This window comes from Acipenser ruthenus, chromosome 47 (genome assembly GCF_902713425.1).
Source record: "Acipenser ruthenus chromosome 47, fAciRut3.2 maternal haplotype, whole genome shotgun sequence".
Classification (NCBI taxonomy): Eukaryota; Metazoa; Chordata; class Actinopteri; order Acipenseriformes; family Acipenseridae; genus Acipenser; species Acipenser ruthenus.
In genome coordinates, this window is record NC_081235.1 from 1522200 (window position 1) to 1534673 (window position 12474).

Here is a 12474-nt window from a genome sequence, read left to right on the forward strand (position 1 = left end):
GAAAAGTAATCATTTAATTTATTTGCTATGTTTTTCTCTTCATCTATGATGTTGCTATTTGTATCTCTTAGACATTTTACTTCCTCCTTGAATGTTCTTTTGCTGTTATAATATTGGAAAAACTTTGAAATGAACATTGCCACCTTGGCAGTGTTCATTTCTATCTTTCTCTTGGCCTTTCTAACTTCCTTTTTGACTTTTTGTGTTTGCAGTTTCAAGTACTCTTTCTGTGTATTTTGTTCTTGGTCCCTTTTAAACGCTCTGTAAAGTGCGTTTTGGCCATTTTGTTTTAGATTTGGATGTACCATATTCCTTTGAATTTAAGACGTGCTTTTTTAACAATTTTTTGCTTCTCAGAAATAGCCTGCGTCTTGAATTTGAGTACAAATATACTGTACAAGTATAGTGATGCGTGTATTAAAATCACCAACAAAAGACGTGACAACCCGAGAACACAAACAGCAACCTGACTAACTGCCAAGAAAAGACAACAAAGGCATATGCCTGAATACACAAGCAGCAATGTGACACTGCTGAGAAAAAACAAACCAAGCTTCCTGAGGAATTCCAAGGGAAACGTTTACAATTTCAGCATTTGTAACAAACAGTACCAGCTGGACAGATCGGAAATGCTGATCAGACCCCGCATTTTTCAACATGCTAAGCAATGTTCAATGCTGTTGTGGTTGCTGGGTTACATGCTGCCTGATGGCGTGGAGTGTTGTGTCTTGCTTGCTGTACCAGGATGTGTGATGCTGTAAGTGAGTGGTGGTGTGTGTACAACAGAGACGCCATCTTAAGTATTATACAGTGCACAGCACAATAAACAGGCTCTGTGGTTAATCTACAACTACACTGTTTCATGTCAGTTTTGTACGATGCAACAGCCTAATTGAGGTTGTATCTTTGTAAATGCATATTTATTTGATGTTTTATTTTTTCTTCAAATTGAGGGTGGTAAATTTGGGTTGCATCTTAAATTCGAGGGCATCTTAAATTTGAATTGAATTTGAATACGGTATTTGTTTTGCGCCTCTAGTACTACATTTTTTTTAAAAATAGCCATCCTTTCTCTGTGGATGTTGTCTCTATTTTACTCCAATCTACTTCTGTCAGTCTGTTTCATTCCTTCCTGGTTTGCCTTTTTAAAATTGTAAACCTTAGCTTTAGTCGTTACTTTTTGGGGTTTTAAAAAGCACTTCAAATGAGACCATGTTGTGATCTGAGTTTGCCAATTGCGTCCCACTAATTGGCGCCTTGACATGGTAGACATTTGTCATTTCTACCATTTCAATTTCGGCTGTCGTGCTCCCCACCAGGTTTTCCCATTTTAGTCATAATAAAGTTTATGTCCTCCAACTCCAATGTATTTTAAACAACACGACATTGCATTTAAACTATGATTTTTTTTTAAATGACAGGATTGAACAAGAATAAAATCCATGCTTTCCCATTTTTCTGCTGATTTCTCGTTGTTTTGAATCCTGAAGCAACAATTGCTTGAGATAATGTTGAAATTACCGAACAACAATTTTTTTAAACTATGGGGAGGGTAATATGTCAGAGGTAATATGTGTGGGACCCGCCCAGTCCTCAAAGGTTCTCCGGTTGAATGTCTTTACTTTGCAAGAGCAGGGTGATGTATTATCGTTTTAATGTTCAAATTGCATCCACAAAGCAGTGCACCGGAGTAAGAGTAAACGTGCACGCAATGATGGGAAACTATAAATATTCCCTTTAATGTTAGTTTATGGATTTTCTAAACATTTATTTCGAGTAAACTAAACATAGGCGTTTACATGTTTTAAATTATTGTACCATTAAACAGTGATAAAGAAATAACAGCATAACCACAAAGTATCACCACAGGGTTGTTTGGGTTGAGTTAGAGGCGCCATTTGTTTGTTTGTTTTCCAACCTTGAAATGATTTATCTGAATTTGATAACCTACCTGTAGCAATTCAAAGGCTGCAAGAAGCTCTCCACCCAGCATGCTCCCACAAAAGACTGGGTAATATTGAAGCAGGGGTGGGGTGTAATGCTCCTCAGCCAGCTTGACTACAGGAACAGCCAGTGTGGAACCAAGATATTCTGCCTTACCCTATTGCAAAGGGATATTAAATACAAAGAGATACGTTTAATTTGAATCTGACTGTACAAAGTATGCTTAATGTGACAGCCCTACCTACAAAACATTTGCTTGCCTTAATTTATTCAGATGTGGAACTCTGTAAATAAAAAGTGCACAGCAGCAACCAGGATGTTTTGGGTTGATCAGCAGATTTGGTGTCACAAAAATGCACCATTCTGGGATTTTCCATTTTCACTTGCATAGTGACTTAAAAGTCCCGAAGTATTTCTAGAATAGTTCACACAAAATACAAAGGGTAATCCTGTGGCAAACCATAACACCTCCAAATTTCAATAGTGGGCCGGCAATTTAGTTTTTATGAAGGTACAGAATTCTCAGGATCCATTTGAGCAAGAGACCTGGTTTTGGTCCATGAAAAATGACCTCAAACTTCTCCAAAAACCATGGAATATGAATACTTTAGTATGCAGCATAAACCCCCTGAAATTAATATTTAACACAATTTCAACCAAGTTACATAAAATTTCCAGAAAACATAAGGAAGTACATTCACAGAATTGCAGAAGCTCTTTTTTCAACAGGAGCATTAGCATACAAGCTGTGCAAGCCATGGCCCAGCAGAATCCCCAGATTCAAATGCTTCAACTAATAGAACATACTTTTATGAACTATAGCACAGCTTAGTTATATACCTTCATTTTGTTTTGCATTTCAGCAGAGCGCTCCTGTCATAGCTAAGCTAATAGTTTATTTAGTTTTTTTAATGAACATTTTGAAATTAATTTTATAAGTTTGTGGCAAAAAAAAACATAAAACAATTTCTATTGAAATAAAGTCCCACATCAACCATGACTGGGTTTGTTTGTGTGTAACCCTTGGAATTAATATAGCATTTACTTAAGAGCCTTCAAAATGCATGTAGAAAAATAATCTGCACTCAGACAGACTCACCAGTGCATCATCATCATAGAGCTCTATGACAATAAGGGGAGGGTCCGAAGCAATGTCTTTTACTTCACCATGTAGGGGAATGTTATTGAAAAGCAGCATCTGGTTCCAGGTGGGGGTCAGGGTCTGATTCATAATCTAAAATAAAACAATGCATTTAAATAATGTTTAAATAATGAGTTAACAGTTAATTGACAGTACTACCAGAGAACAAAAAACAGAAACAAAAAATATATGGCATGTCTGTTCTGATATCACAAATACATTAACATTCCCATCATCAAATTTGTACCCCTGCCTGCGCTGCCCTGGATCTCTGACGGTAAGCTTAGCTCACGCTACACTCAACAAGCTTATTTGCAGGCATTCTGTACATATATCTAACACAATTATATCATTTGAAGTTCTTCCCAATCACACATTTTTTCATGTCACGTTAAGCATCTGTTGAACCTTTTTTTCTTCATACATATAAGGCTGTAAAAGTGTGCAACCTCCAACTAAAATAAATGTGGCCACTAGCTTCCGCATTGTGTTTTAAAAGCCGATTGGAAGCACATGTTCCTCTCATCCACTCATCCAATACTTCAAATGAGTATTTTACCAGGCAATTACTGGTGAAATACAATACATATAATGAGTTATATATATTACACTCATAGTTAGGATTCGGTAAATCACAGACAAAAATAACCGTTTCGTGTGATTTGAGCATTTACAAATTATCAAATTATTTTTGATCAAATTGTGCAAATTATTTTGATCAAATTGCGAAATGGATAATACCAAAGAAGCAAAGAACAAAACATAAAAGAAGAGACAGTTTCTTCGGTCTTTGGTCTGCTGGAGGATCTGTGGAGCGCCTTTAATAGTCGGAATGAATTTCAATTGTCCGATCGTTCATTCCTAATTTGGATGACATACCCAAAGAAAACAAACATTCTCTTCATACAGCAGCAGCAGCTGATTCTGGAGCTATGCAAGGCCTCATTTTTGTCAAAGCAGTGCTTGTGTGTGCGTGAGGGAGTTCAGTGCAATTCTAAATGCCACAGTAGCAAGCCTTGCAAAAACAAATCCTGTGATTTGTATGTTTCTAAATCTAAACTGTGATTTTTTTTTTTCTTTATGTCTAATTTGATTGAGCTACTTTAATTTGATCTGATTCTTGTTATCTAAACAATCGAAACAGTATTTTAAAATGAGGCTCAGTGCCCAGTGGGGCTCTCAGTATGGTTTCTTTTGAAACTGTTCACTTACCAAAGTTGTCGTCATCTAAATAAAAACATTTAAGAAGGTTTTTTTAATTGTCAAAAAGCAGTCTCTGTCTTTATTTCACAGGATTAAAAAGTTTGTATTTCACTTGATGCCCATTTTTAACACCCCGCAATTAATTGCTATTCGCAAATGAGAAGCATCTTTAAAATCTGTTCTGGAACTGTGCATTTGCTCAAAACAATCTCGCAAGCAGAGTCTCCAGTATAAATGTAGGAATGTATCTGGGTGTTTTATCGGTCTTTATCAGTTAAAACCGAACATCAGAAGCCCTAATTACATGGCCGCTATCTTAGGTCACAGGTCAAAGTGAAGGGCAATATTAGATTTTGCATTGCATTTTCCATAAAATATAATATTGGCATGTGAGATATAAGCAGTTAAAATAGAGAGGCAGTGGCAGATTTACAAAAACATCACAGGGATTTTTAATAAATCTGTTCAGATACAATTCAGACATACTGACAGAGCAATTAAGGAGTAAAAAGGCACTTCCTGTCCTGTTCTCAGCAGATCCCTTGCTGTTTAAAAGCTGAATGTATGAACTTTACCATTGTGGATTGGCTTTGTGACCCAAATGAAACTTTTGCAAAAGGATCCGAGAGTCCAGTGCTGTCTGCAGCGATTAATCCCCTGGCTTGGTACATGTGAGCTCTTAGCTGGAACATGTGCTGTGCTGTAGAGTATTGGGGGGGGGGGGGGGGGGGGGGGGGGGGGGGAGAAGAGTTAACATGACATCTTGTTCATTTAACAGCAGAATACATATTTTTTATTTTACTGGCATATCATTAAAATCACTTCAAGTGAATACATTTTGCATTTTCTGGCCACATTGTGATGCAATCATTGGTAAGTTAAGACCACTAAAAAGATGTGGAAGGCAAACTAATATATTTAACAGTGATAGCCTGGTGTAGTCACGAAAGTAAGAACACAATAGAGGTTCCAATGAATCCTCATTCACTGGATGAATATTTTATGACCTTGTTAATTATTCCCTGGTCTGAGTCAATTATGTAGATAGGCACCCCACTCTGGGTGGGTTGGAGAAAAGCTATTGCTTTTCAACAAAACAGAAAATAGCTTGTAAAAACAGAACTGTTATTCTTTTCATATACATTAGTACTGTAGATGAGTCAAAAGAACACAAATACAGATATTATTAAGATTAGGGGTGTTTTAAGTACTAAAAATGCCTCAATACAGTGCTGGTTTCTCTACATGTCACCTTCTTCACACAGGATTAAAATTCAGTAAAAAAAAAAAAAGAAAAAAGTTAAGTAACAGTTTATTGTCATATTTGACAAAAGTATTATTAACTTACATTTATATATCAGATTATCAGGAACATTATGATGGCCAGGGCTGCTGGTTAGAAATTCTGGTTCATATCCAGCAGGCAAATTTTCCAGGACAGCATGGGAGTCTTCAGAATGTCCCAGCCACAGGTATACATCCACCTTTGCCTGGACAGTAATGACTCGCTTTCCAGGTATCTAAAACATATTTATATAGTGCGTGTTAATCCTGCAAAAGGAATATGCATTGTGGCAGAGTAAGGAGAAGAAAGGTGTTGTCCTTGAGGTTCAGGACTACATCCCCCAGTAAGAATTCAAGCGGGGATGGGAAACCTGGCTCTAATGTACTTTAATGTATGTAGCAGGTCTAGAAGGCTACGGCCCGAGAAAAGACCTGTGGGGACAGACCTGGGGAAAAGGTATTGTTATACTTATATGGCTGGTTACTGGTAAATGGATTAGCCGCCCAGTTTTTAGCCAAGACTGTGCAAAGTTTAGCTAAGGGTTGCAAAGTGGAACTAGGTGTTTATTTGTGTTTGAAAAAAAATATACAGGCACCGCCCTGTTTTGAACCCATCTGGTGGTTAAGTGCTTCTTTTTTCCACTAGAAGACGGTGAAAAAGATCCAGAGAGTGGCTAAGCACATCCCACTTTGCCTTAGTATATACAGCTATGGCCAAAGGTTTGGCATCCCCCTATAGCAGGGTTTTCAACCAGGGGTACATGAACCCCGGGGTACTTCTAAGGGTCATAGGGGGTACGCAGGATGACTCAGAAATGCAAAAATAAAAATGAAACTAAAAGAAAAGGAAATTATTATCTTAAATTGATTTTTGTAATGGTTTTATATATTCTCTAAACCACTGAGCATAAATATTATTATTATTATTATTATTATTATTATTATTATTATTATTATTATTATTATTATTATTATTATTATTATTATTATTATTTTATTTGGCAGACGACTTTATCCAAGGTGACTTACAGATGTTACAGGGCAATACAAGGTTACACTGTAAAAACAATATTTAAATACAATGTTGTTTACAGTAAGTGCAAATACTATTAGAATACAATGAGATAACAACTTATGATTAAAACAATCTGTATCTACAATGACATGATAGTATTGCAATAGTGCAAGGATAGTGCATCAGCTAAACGTCCAGTAACATGGTGCTTAGGCCAGGCGACATGGAGGAAATGTGTTGAGAGTAGGAGAGGGATGGGTCAAGTGTAACACCTAGGTTTATAGCAGAAAGAGATATGGGAGGACATGTGGGAGTCAAAAGAGGGAAAGGAGAGGAAGATCTGGGCATTCTCAGCATTGAAGTGAGAACCTGTAGACAGGGGGCGAGGAGAAGAGACAGCCCCGCCAGAAAACCTGGAAGGGACGGTTAGAGAGATAGGAGGAAAACCAGGCAAGAGCAGTGCCTGAGATCCCCAGGTCAGAGGTCAAGGAGAATTAGAATGGAGGAGAAGGTGGAGCCAGTTACAGAGAGGAGGGTGGTTTGCGTGGTGTGTGCAGGACAGAACTTGGACTGAAGTGGGTCAAGCAGAGAGTGCTCTGTGAGGAAGGATGCCAACTGGTGGTGGACAGATCGATCAAGGAACGGGAATAGAGAGACGGGGCGATAGTTCTAGGCGAAAGAAGGGACAAGAGAAGGTTTCTTAAGAACGGGGGTGTGACAGAGAGTGAGTGAATCCAAGTAATAAATCTCCTTCCCGATCTGTGAGAGCGCTGTATAACAGGAACAATGTGCCCTGGACTGGATGGGTTGGCAATTAATTCCAGGGAAAGTCGGAAGTCGGCCATCCAGAAAGGGAGCTGAGTCACAATACCAGAAGTCATAGTCTTAATGCGGTAGGCAATGTGGCGATCACCGATTGGAGGAAAAGCGATTGCACACACTACCAAAGGGGGCATGACTGAGGGTATAGCAGGGGATGTGGTGAAGCAATCTGTTCCTTTGTTATGGTTATGACCTGTAAAGGAGAACCAACTGTAAAATAACTGTGAGTGTTTTGTCTTGTGTTGTCTTGTCTGTCTATTAAATTGTCACATTTGTCATTTGTAGACGGCTAATATATCTGGGAGCTGTCGCTACAAAGCCAGCACCAAACCCCAGACTACACTGCACTACACTGTTGTCACTGTTCTTGTATAAATTCACCACGTGCACTAGAAGCACTCACTATCGGACTGGTGATCGTGTGTGTGTATAAAGTGCTTGTTATTTAGTATTATTATGCTGGGACTGAACCCCGTGAGTTTTGACTGGGCTTTGCACATTGCTGTGTGGAAGCTATAGTGTGGAAGTGACAGCGTGGGAGAAGTACAGTCGTGGACAAGTACAGCGCAGTTAGAATCAGAAAGGAAGAATTACATCTTTAAATTACATCTTGAATTGCTTTAATCATAAAACATTGCAGCTTAAAGTCTAACAGCTGCGTGTCTTTTTCTGATAACAAGCTGAAACTTGGAGTGCCGTTCTGAGACACGGGGGAGGGACAGAGCTCGCAGCACAATGCACAAACAAACAAAAGGCAGCCAGTTTTCAGGGTGACAACGTGTGGAAGTGACAGCGTGGGAGAAGTACAGTCGTGGACAAGTACAGCGCAGTTAGAAGCAGTTTGAAAGCTGGTTGACAGCTGCAGAAGCTAAACTGAACTTAAAAAAACAAAAAAATTAAAAAAAACAAAAATTAAAAAATAAAACATGGTCTTCAAGCCAGTAATCTGTGACAACTGCATGATGTGGGAAATCCGAGAAAACCAACAGAGCTCAACCAAGTTTATGTAAAGTGCAGCACGAACAGGACTTGCTTCAACGAGTAAGTCTGTTAGAAAAGGGGCTGGAGGAAATGAGACAGCAACAGGAGCTTGAGGAGCTGACACACCCACAATTCATGGAAGTCTGCACCCCTAGCAGACTGAAAGCCACCAGGGAGATGGAAAAGAGTCGAAACAGCTGGGTTCAGATAGGCAGAAGCAGGGAAAAAAGAAACTTTGTCAAACACAACCACCAGAAATCCAAACATCCAACAAATTTGGGCCACTTCAACATTTAGATGACCAAAACCAACATCAAGAGAATGAAAGGAACAACATCCAGGACCCTATAAACAGTGCTGGCCAGGCAGCAAAAAGAAGGGAGGTCATGATTGTTGGGGACTCCATACTGAGAAACACAGCAAGTTCAGTTCGCAGTTTGGACCCCCTTACTACACCAGTGTGCTGCCTTCCAGGAGCCTCTGTCACGCACATCTCTGAGAACGTGGACAGGCAGGACAGAAGAGGCGGAGGGGTAGCGCTATACATAAGAAATAGTCTTGAAGCCCAGGTGTTAAATCAGGACAAAGAAAACAATGCAGAATCAATATGGGTCAGAATAATGGACAAAAATTCAAAGGGCATAATAATAGGAGCATGCTATAGACTGCCAAATTCAGACGCTGAGCAAAATAATCTGTTATACAATGACATTCGAAATGCGTGTAGAAAAGGAGAAGCCATACTAAAGGGGGATTTCAACTTCCCCTGTATAAAATGGGAAAACCCAATGGGGGGCACGACGGACAAAATTGAAATGGTGGAAATGACAAATGACTGCATCCTAATGCAATTTGTCAAGGCACCGACTAGAGGCACCGACTAGAGGCACCGACTAGAGGAGAAGCATGCCTTGATTTAGTCTTTTCAAATAACGAAGACAGTATAACTAAAACAGGTCAGAGAGCCATTGGCAAACTCAGACCACAATATGGTCTCATTTGAAGTATTTTTTAAAACCCCAAAAGTAATGACTAAAGCTAAGGTTTACAATTTTAGAAAAGCAAAATAAGGTATGAAACAGAGACTAACAGAAGTAGATTGGAGTAAAATAGAGAAAACATCCACAGAAAAAGGATGGCTGTTTTTTAAAAATGTAGTACTAGAGGCGCAAAACAATTACATCCCAAAAGTAGACAAATCTAAATCTAAAACTAAATGGCCAAAATGGTTTAATAGATCAATTAAAAAAAATATTCAGCGAAAAAAGGCACTTTTTAGTGCATTTAAAAGGGACCAAAAACAAAGTACACAGAAAGAGTACTTGGAACTGCAAACACAAGTCAAAAAAGAAGTTAGAAAGGCCAAGAGAGAGATAGAAATCAATATTGCTAAGGGAGCTAAAACCAATTCCAAAATGTTTTTCCAATATTATAACAGCAAGAGAACATTCAAAGAGGAGGTTAAATGTCTAAGAGACACAAATGGCAAAATCATAGATGAAGAAAGAAAATAGCAAATATATTAAATTATTACTTTTCACAGGTTTTTACAAAGGAGGACATGGACAACATGCCCCACATGTCGACCTGTTCCTATCCAATTTTAAATAACTTTAGCATAACAGAGGCAGAAGTGTTAAAGGGACTAGGAGCTCTTAAAATAAACAAATCCCCTGGGCCGGATGAGATTATTATTATTATTTATTTCTTAGCAGACGCCCTTATCCAGGGCGACTTACAATCGTAAGCAATCCTCCCAATAGTACTCAAAGAAATGAAAGAAGTTATTTACAAACCGCTAACCAAGATCATGCAACAGTCTCATGACACAGGGGTTGTACCGACAGACTGGAGAATTGCAAACGTAATACCGATCCACTAAAAGGGAGACAAAACCAAACCAGGTAACTACAGACCAATAAGCCTGACTTCTATTATATGTAAACTTATGGAAACTATAATAAGATCTAAAATGGAAAATTACCTATATGGTAACAATATCCTGGGAGACAGTCAGCATGGTTTTAGGAAAGGGAGATCGAGGAGTGGCAAACACTGTTGCAGCAGAAAAGGTCATTCAAAATGATCTAGACAGCATTCAGAACTGGGCAGACACATGGCAAATGACATTTAATAGAGAAAAGTGTAAAGTATTGCATGCAGGCAATAAAATGTACATTATAAATATCATATGGGAGATACTGAAATTGAAGAAGGGAACTATGAAAAAGACCTAGGAGTTTATGTTGACTCAGAAATGTCTTCATCTAGACAATGTGGGGAAGCTATAAAAAAGGCCAACAAGATGCTCGGATATATTGTGAAGAAGTGTTGAATTTAAATTAAGGGAAGTAATGTTAAAACTTTACAATGCATTAGTAAGACCTCACCTAGAATATTGTGTTCCGTTCTGGTCACCTTGTTACAAAAAGGATATTGCTGCTCTAGAAAGAGTGCAAAGAAGAGCAACCAGAATTATCCTGGGTTTAAAAGGCATGTCATAGGCAGACAGGCTAAAAGAATTGAATCTATTCAGTCTTGAACAAAGAAGACTATGCAGCGATCTGATTCAAACATTCAAAATCCTAAAAGGTATAGACAATGTCGACCCAGGGGACTTCTTTGACCTGAAAAAAGAAACAAGGACCAGGGGTCACAAATGGAGATTAGATAAAGGGGCATTCAGAACAGAAAATAGGAGGCACTTTTTTACACAGAAAATTGTGAGGGTCTGGAACCAACTCCCCAGTAATGTTGTTGAAGCTGACACCCTGGGATCATTCAAGAAGCTGCTTGATGAGATTCTGGGATCAATACGCTACTAACAACCAGACGAGCAAGATGGGCTGAATGGCCTCCTCTTGTTTGTAAACTTTCTTATGTTCTTATGTTCTTATGTTTTTAATTAAAATTATTACGAATTAAGCCTACTGTTTAATATTCTGTCCTAAACCAGCAGTTTGTCAGTCATAAAGTCTATTTTAAATAAACGGGGGGAAAAAATAAATGTCTTAATCAAATTATTCTACCTTTTATTGCAACTGACCAAAAATAATAAAGGTGTTCTTCAGCTGAAACCTCCACAGAGACGGTACAGTTTCAAAAAAAGGTTGAAACCCCCTGCCCTATAGAATGAACTAATTTTGCTTCATAAAGTTGAATGAGACCTGCTGAAATAATGTAGTTTTCCATACTTAACAAAAAACTGACAAAAATGAAAAAGATAACACTTCAAAATCTAACATGAAATACTGTATTACTATTATGGCTTCTGGTAGACTTCAGCGATATTATTTTGTAGTTTCTTTGACTACATAATGTTAAATAAAAGATCTAAAACTCTAGGTCATTGGTTCTACTCTACTCTATCCCTGGGGCAGACAACGAGCAGACAACGCATATTTTTTTAACCACATTGTAGTACTTTGCGACTTTGCAATCGAATCAGCAGTGTTGAATCTCCTTTCACATAAAACCGCAGCCGTACTGCTGCACGTTTCCTTTCTGTTGGGCGAGGTTACATATTTAAATAGCTGATTGTCATGATGTTGCTTCTTTTCAAAATGTGTAGCATTTACTAGGTAAGTTTACTTTCACAATTAAATGTTCAGTGTTAGTAGCTGAATCAGTCCAGTGTTTTATCTACATTTACATTTTTAATTTAACGTTTCTCTGCGTTTCGTATTATTGAGTTGAGCAGTGAGCTGGGCTGCCCTACTTAGACAGTGAAATCACTCACTTGTTCTGTGCTGGAGCTGAGTGACACGACTGTTATCTTTACTTGCAATGCTTCTATGTGTTTTTTTATTATTATTAATTAATTAGTTGAAGAACTCCTTTGTAGTGTGAGTGCAATACCCTATGCCTCCACACTAGTAATTATTAATAAAAGCTAAATCAATCCTGAAATCCTGGGATTGGGAAGTGTCTGGAATTGGATGCCCTGCTCCAGACCTATTGAGTGTGCTCATCATCAGCGAGTGCCCCTCAACAAGCTTTAATTGTCTTGCAGCTGATTAACACGAACAGACGACTGCACTCAACACTTTAACATGGAAGCATTTTGCTGAAAGTCATTTTTGAC

The 12474-nt window shown here is 38.3% G+C and overlaps 1 protein-coding gene across 1 annotated transcript in view; it reads right to left on the bottom strand.

Moving 5' to 3' along the window:
* Positions 1-12474, bottom strand: part of LOC117401291 (fer-1-like protein 6) — a 202711-nt gene that overhangs the window by 138881 nt on the left and 51356 nt on the right. The window contains exons 18-21 of the mRNA XM_059013927.1: positions 5637-5808; positions 4864-4988; positions 3044-3178; positions 1952-2101 (exon numbers count right to left, since the gene is read on the bottom strand). Of these exons, the coding sequence (XP_058869910.1) occupies positions 1952-2101; positions 3044-3178; positions 4864-4988; positions 5637-5808 (582 nt within the window). The remainder of the gene's footprint in view (positions 1-1951; positions 2102-3043; positions 3179-4863; positions 4989-5636; positions 5809-12474) is intronic.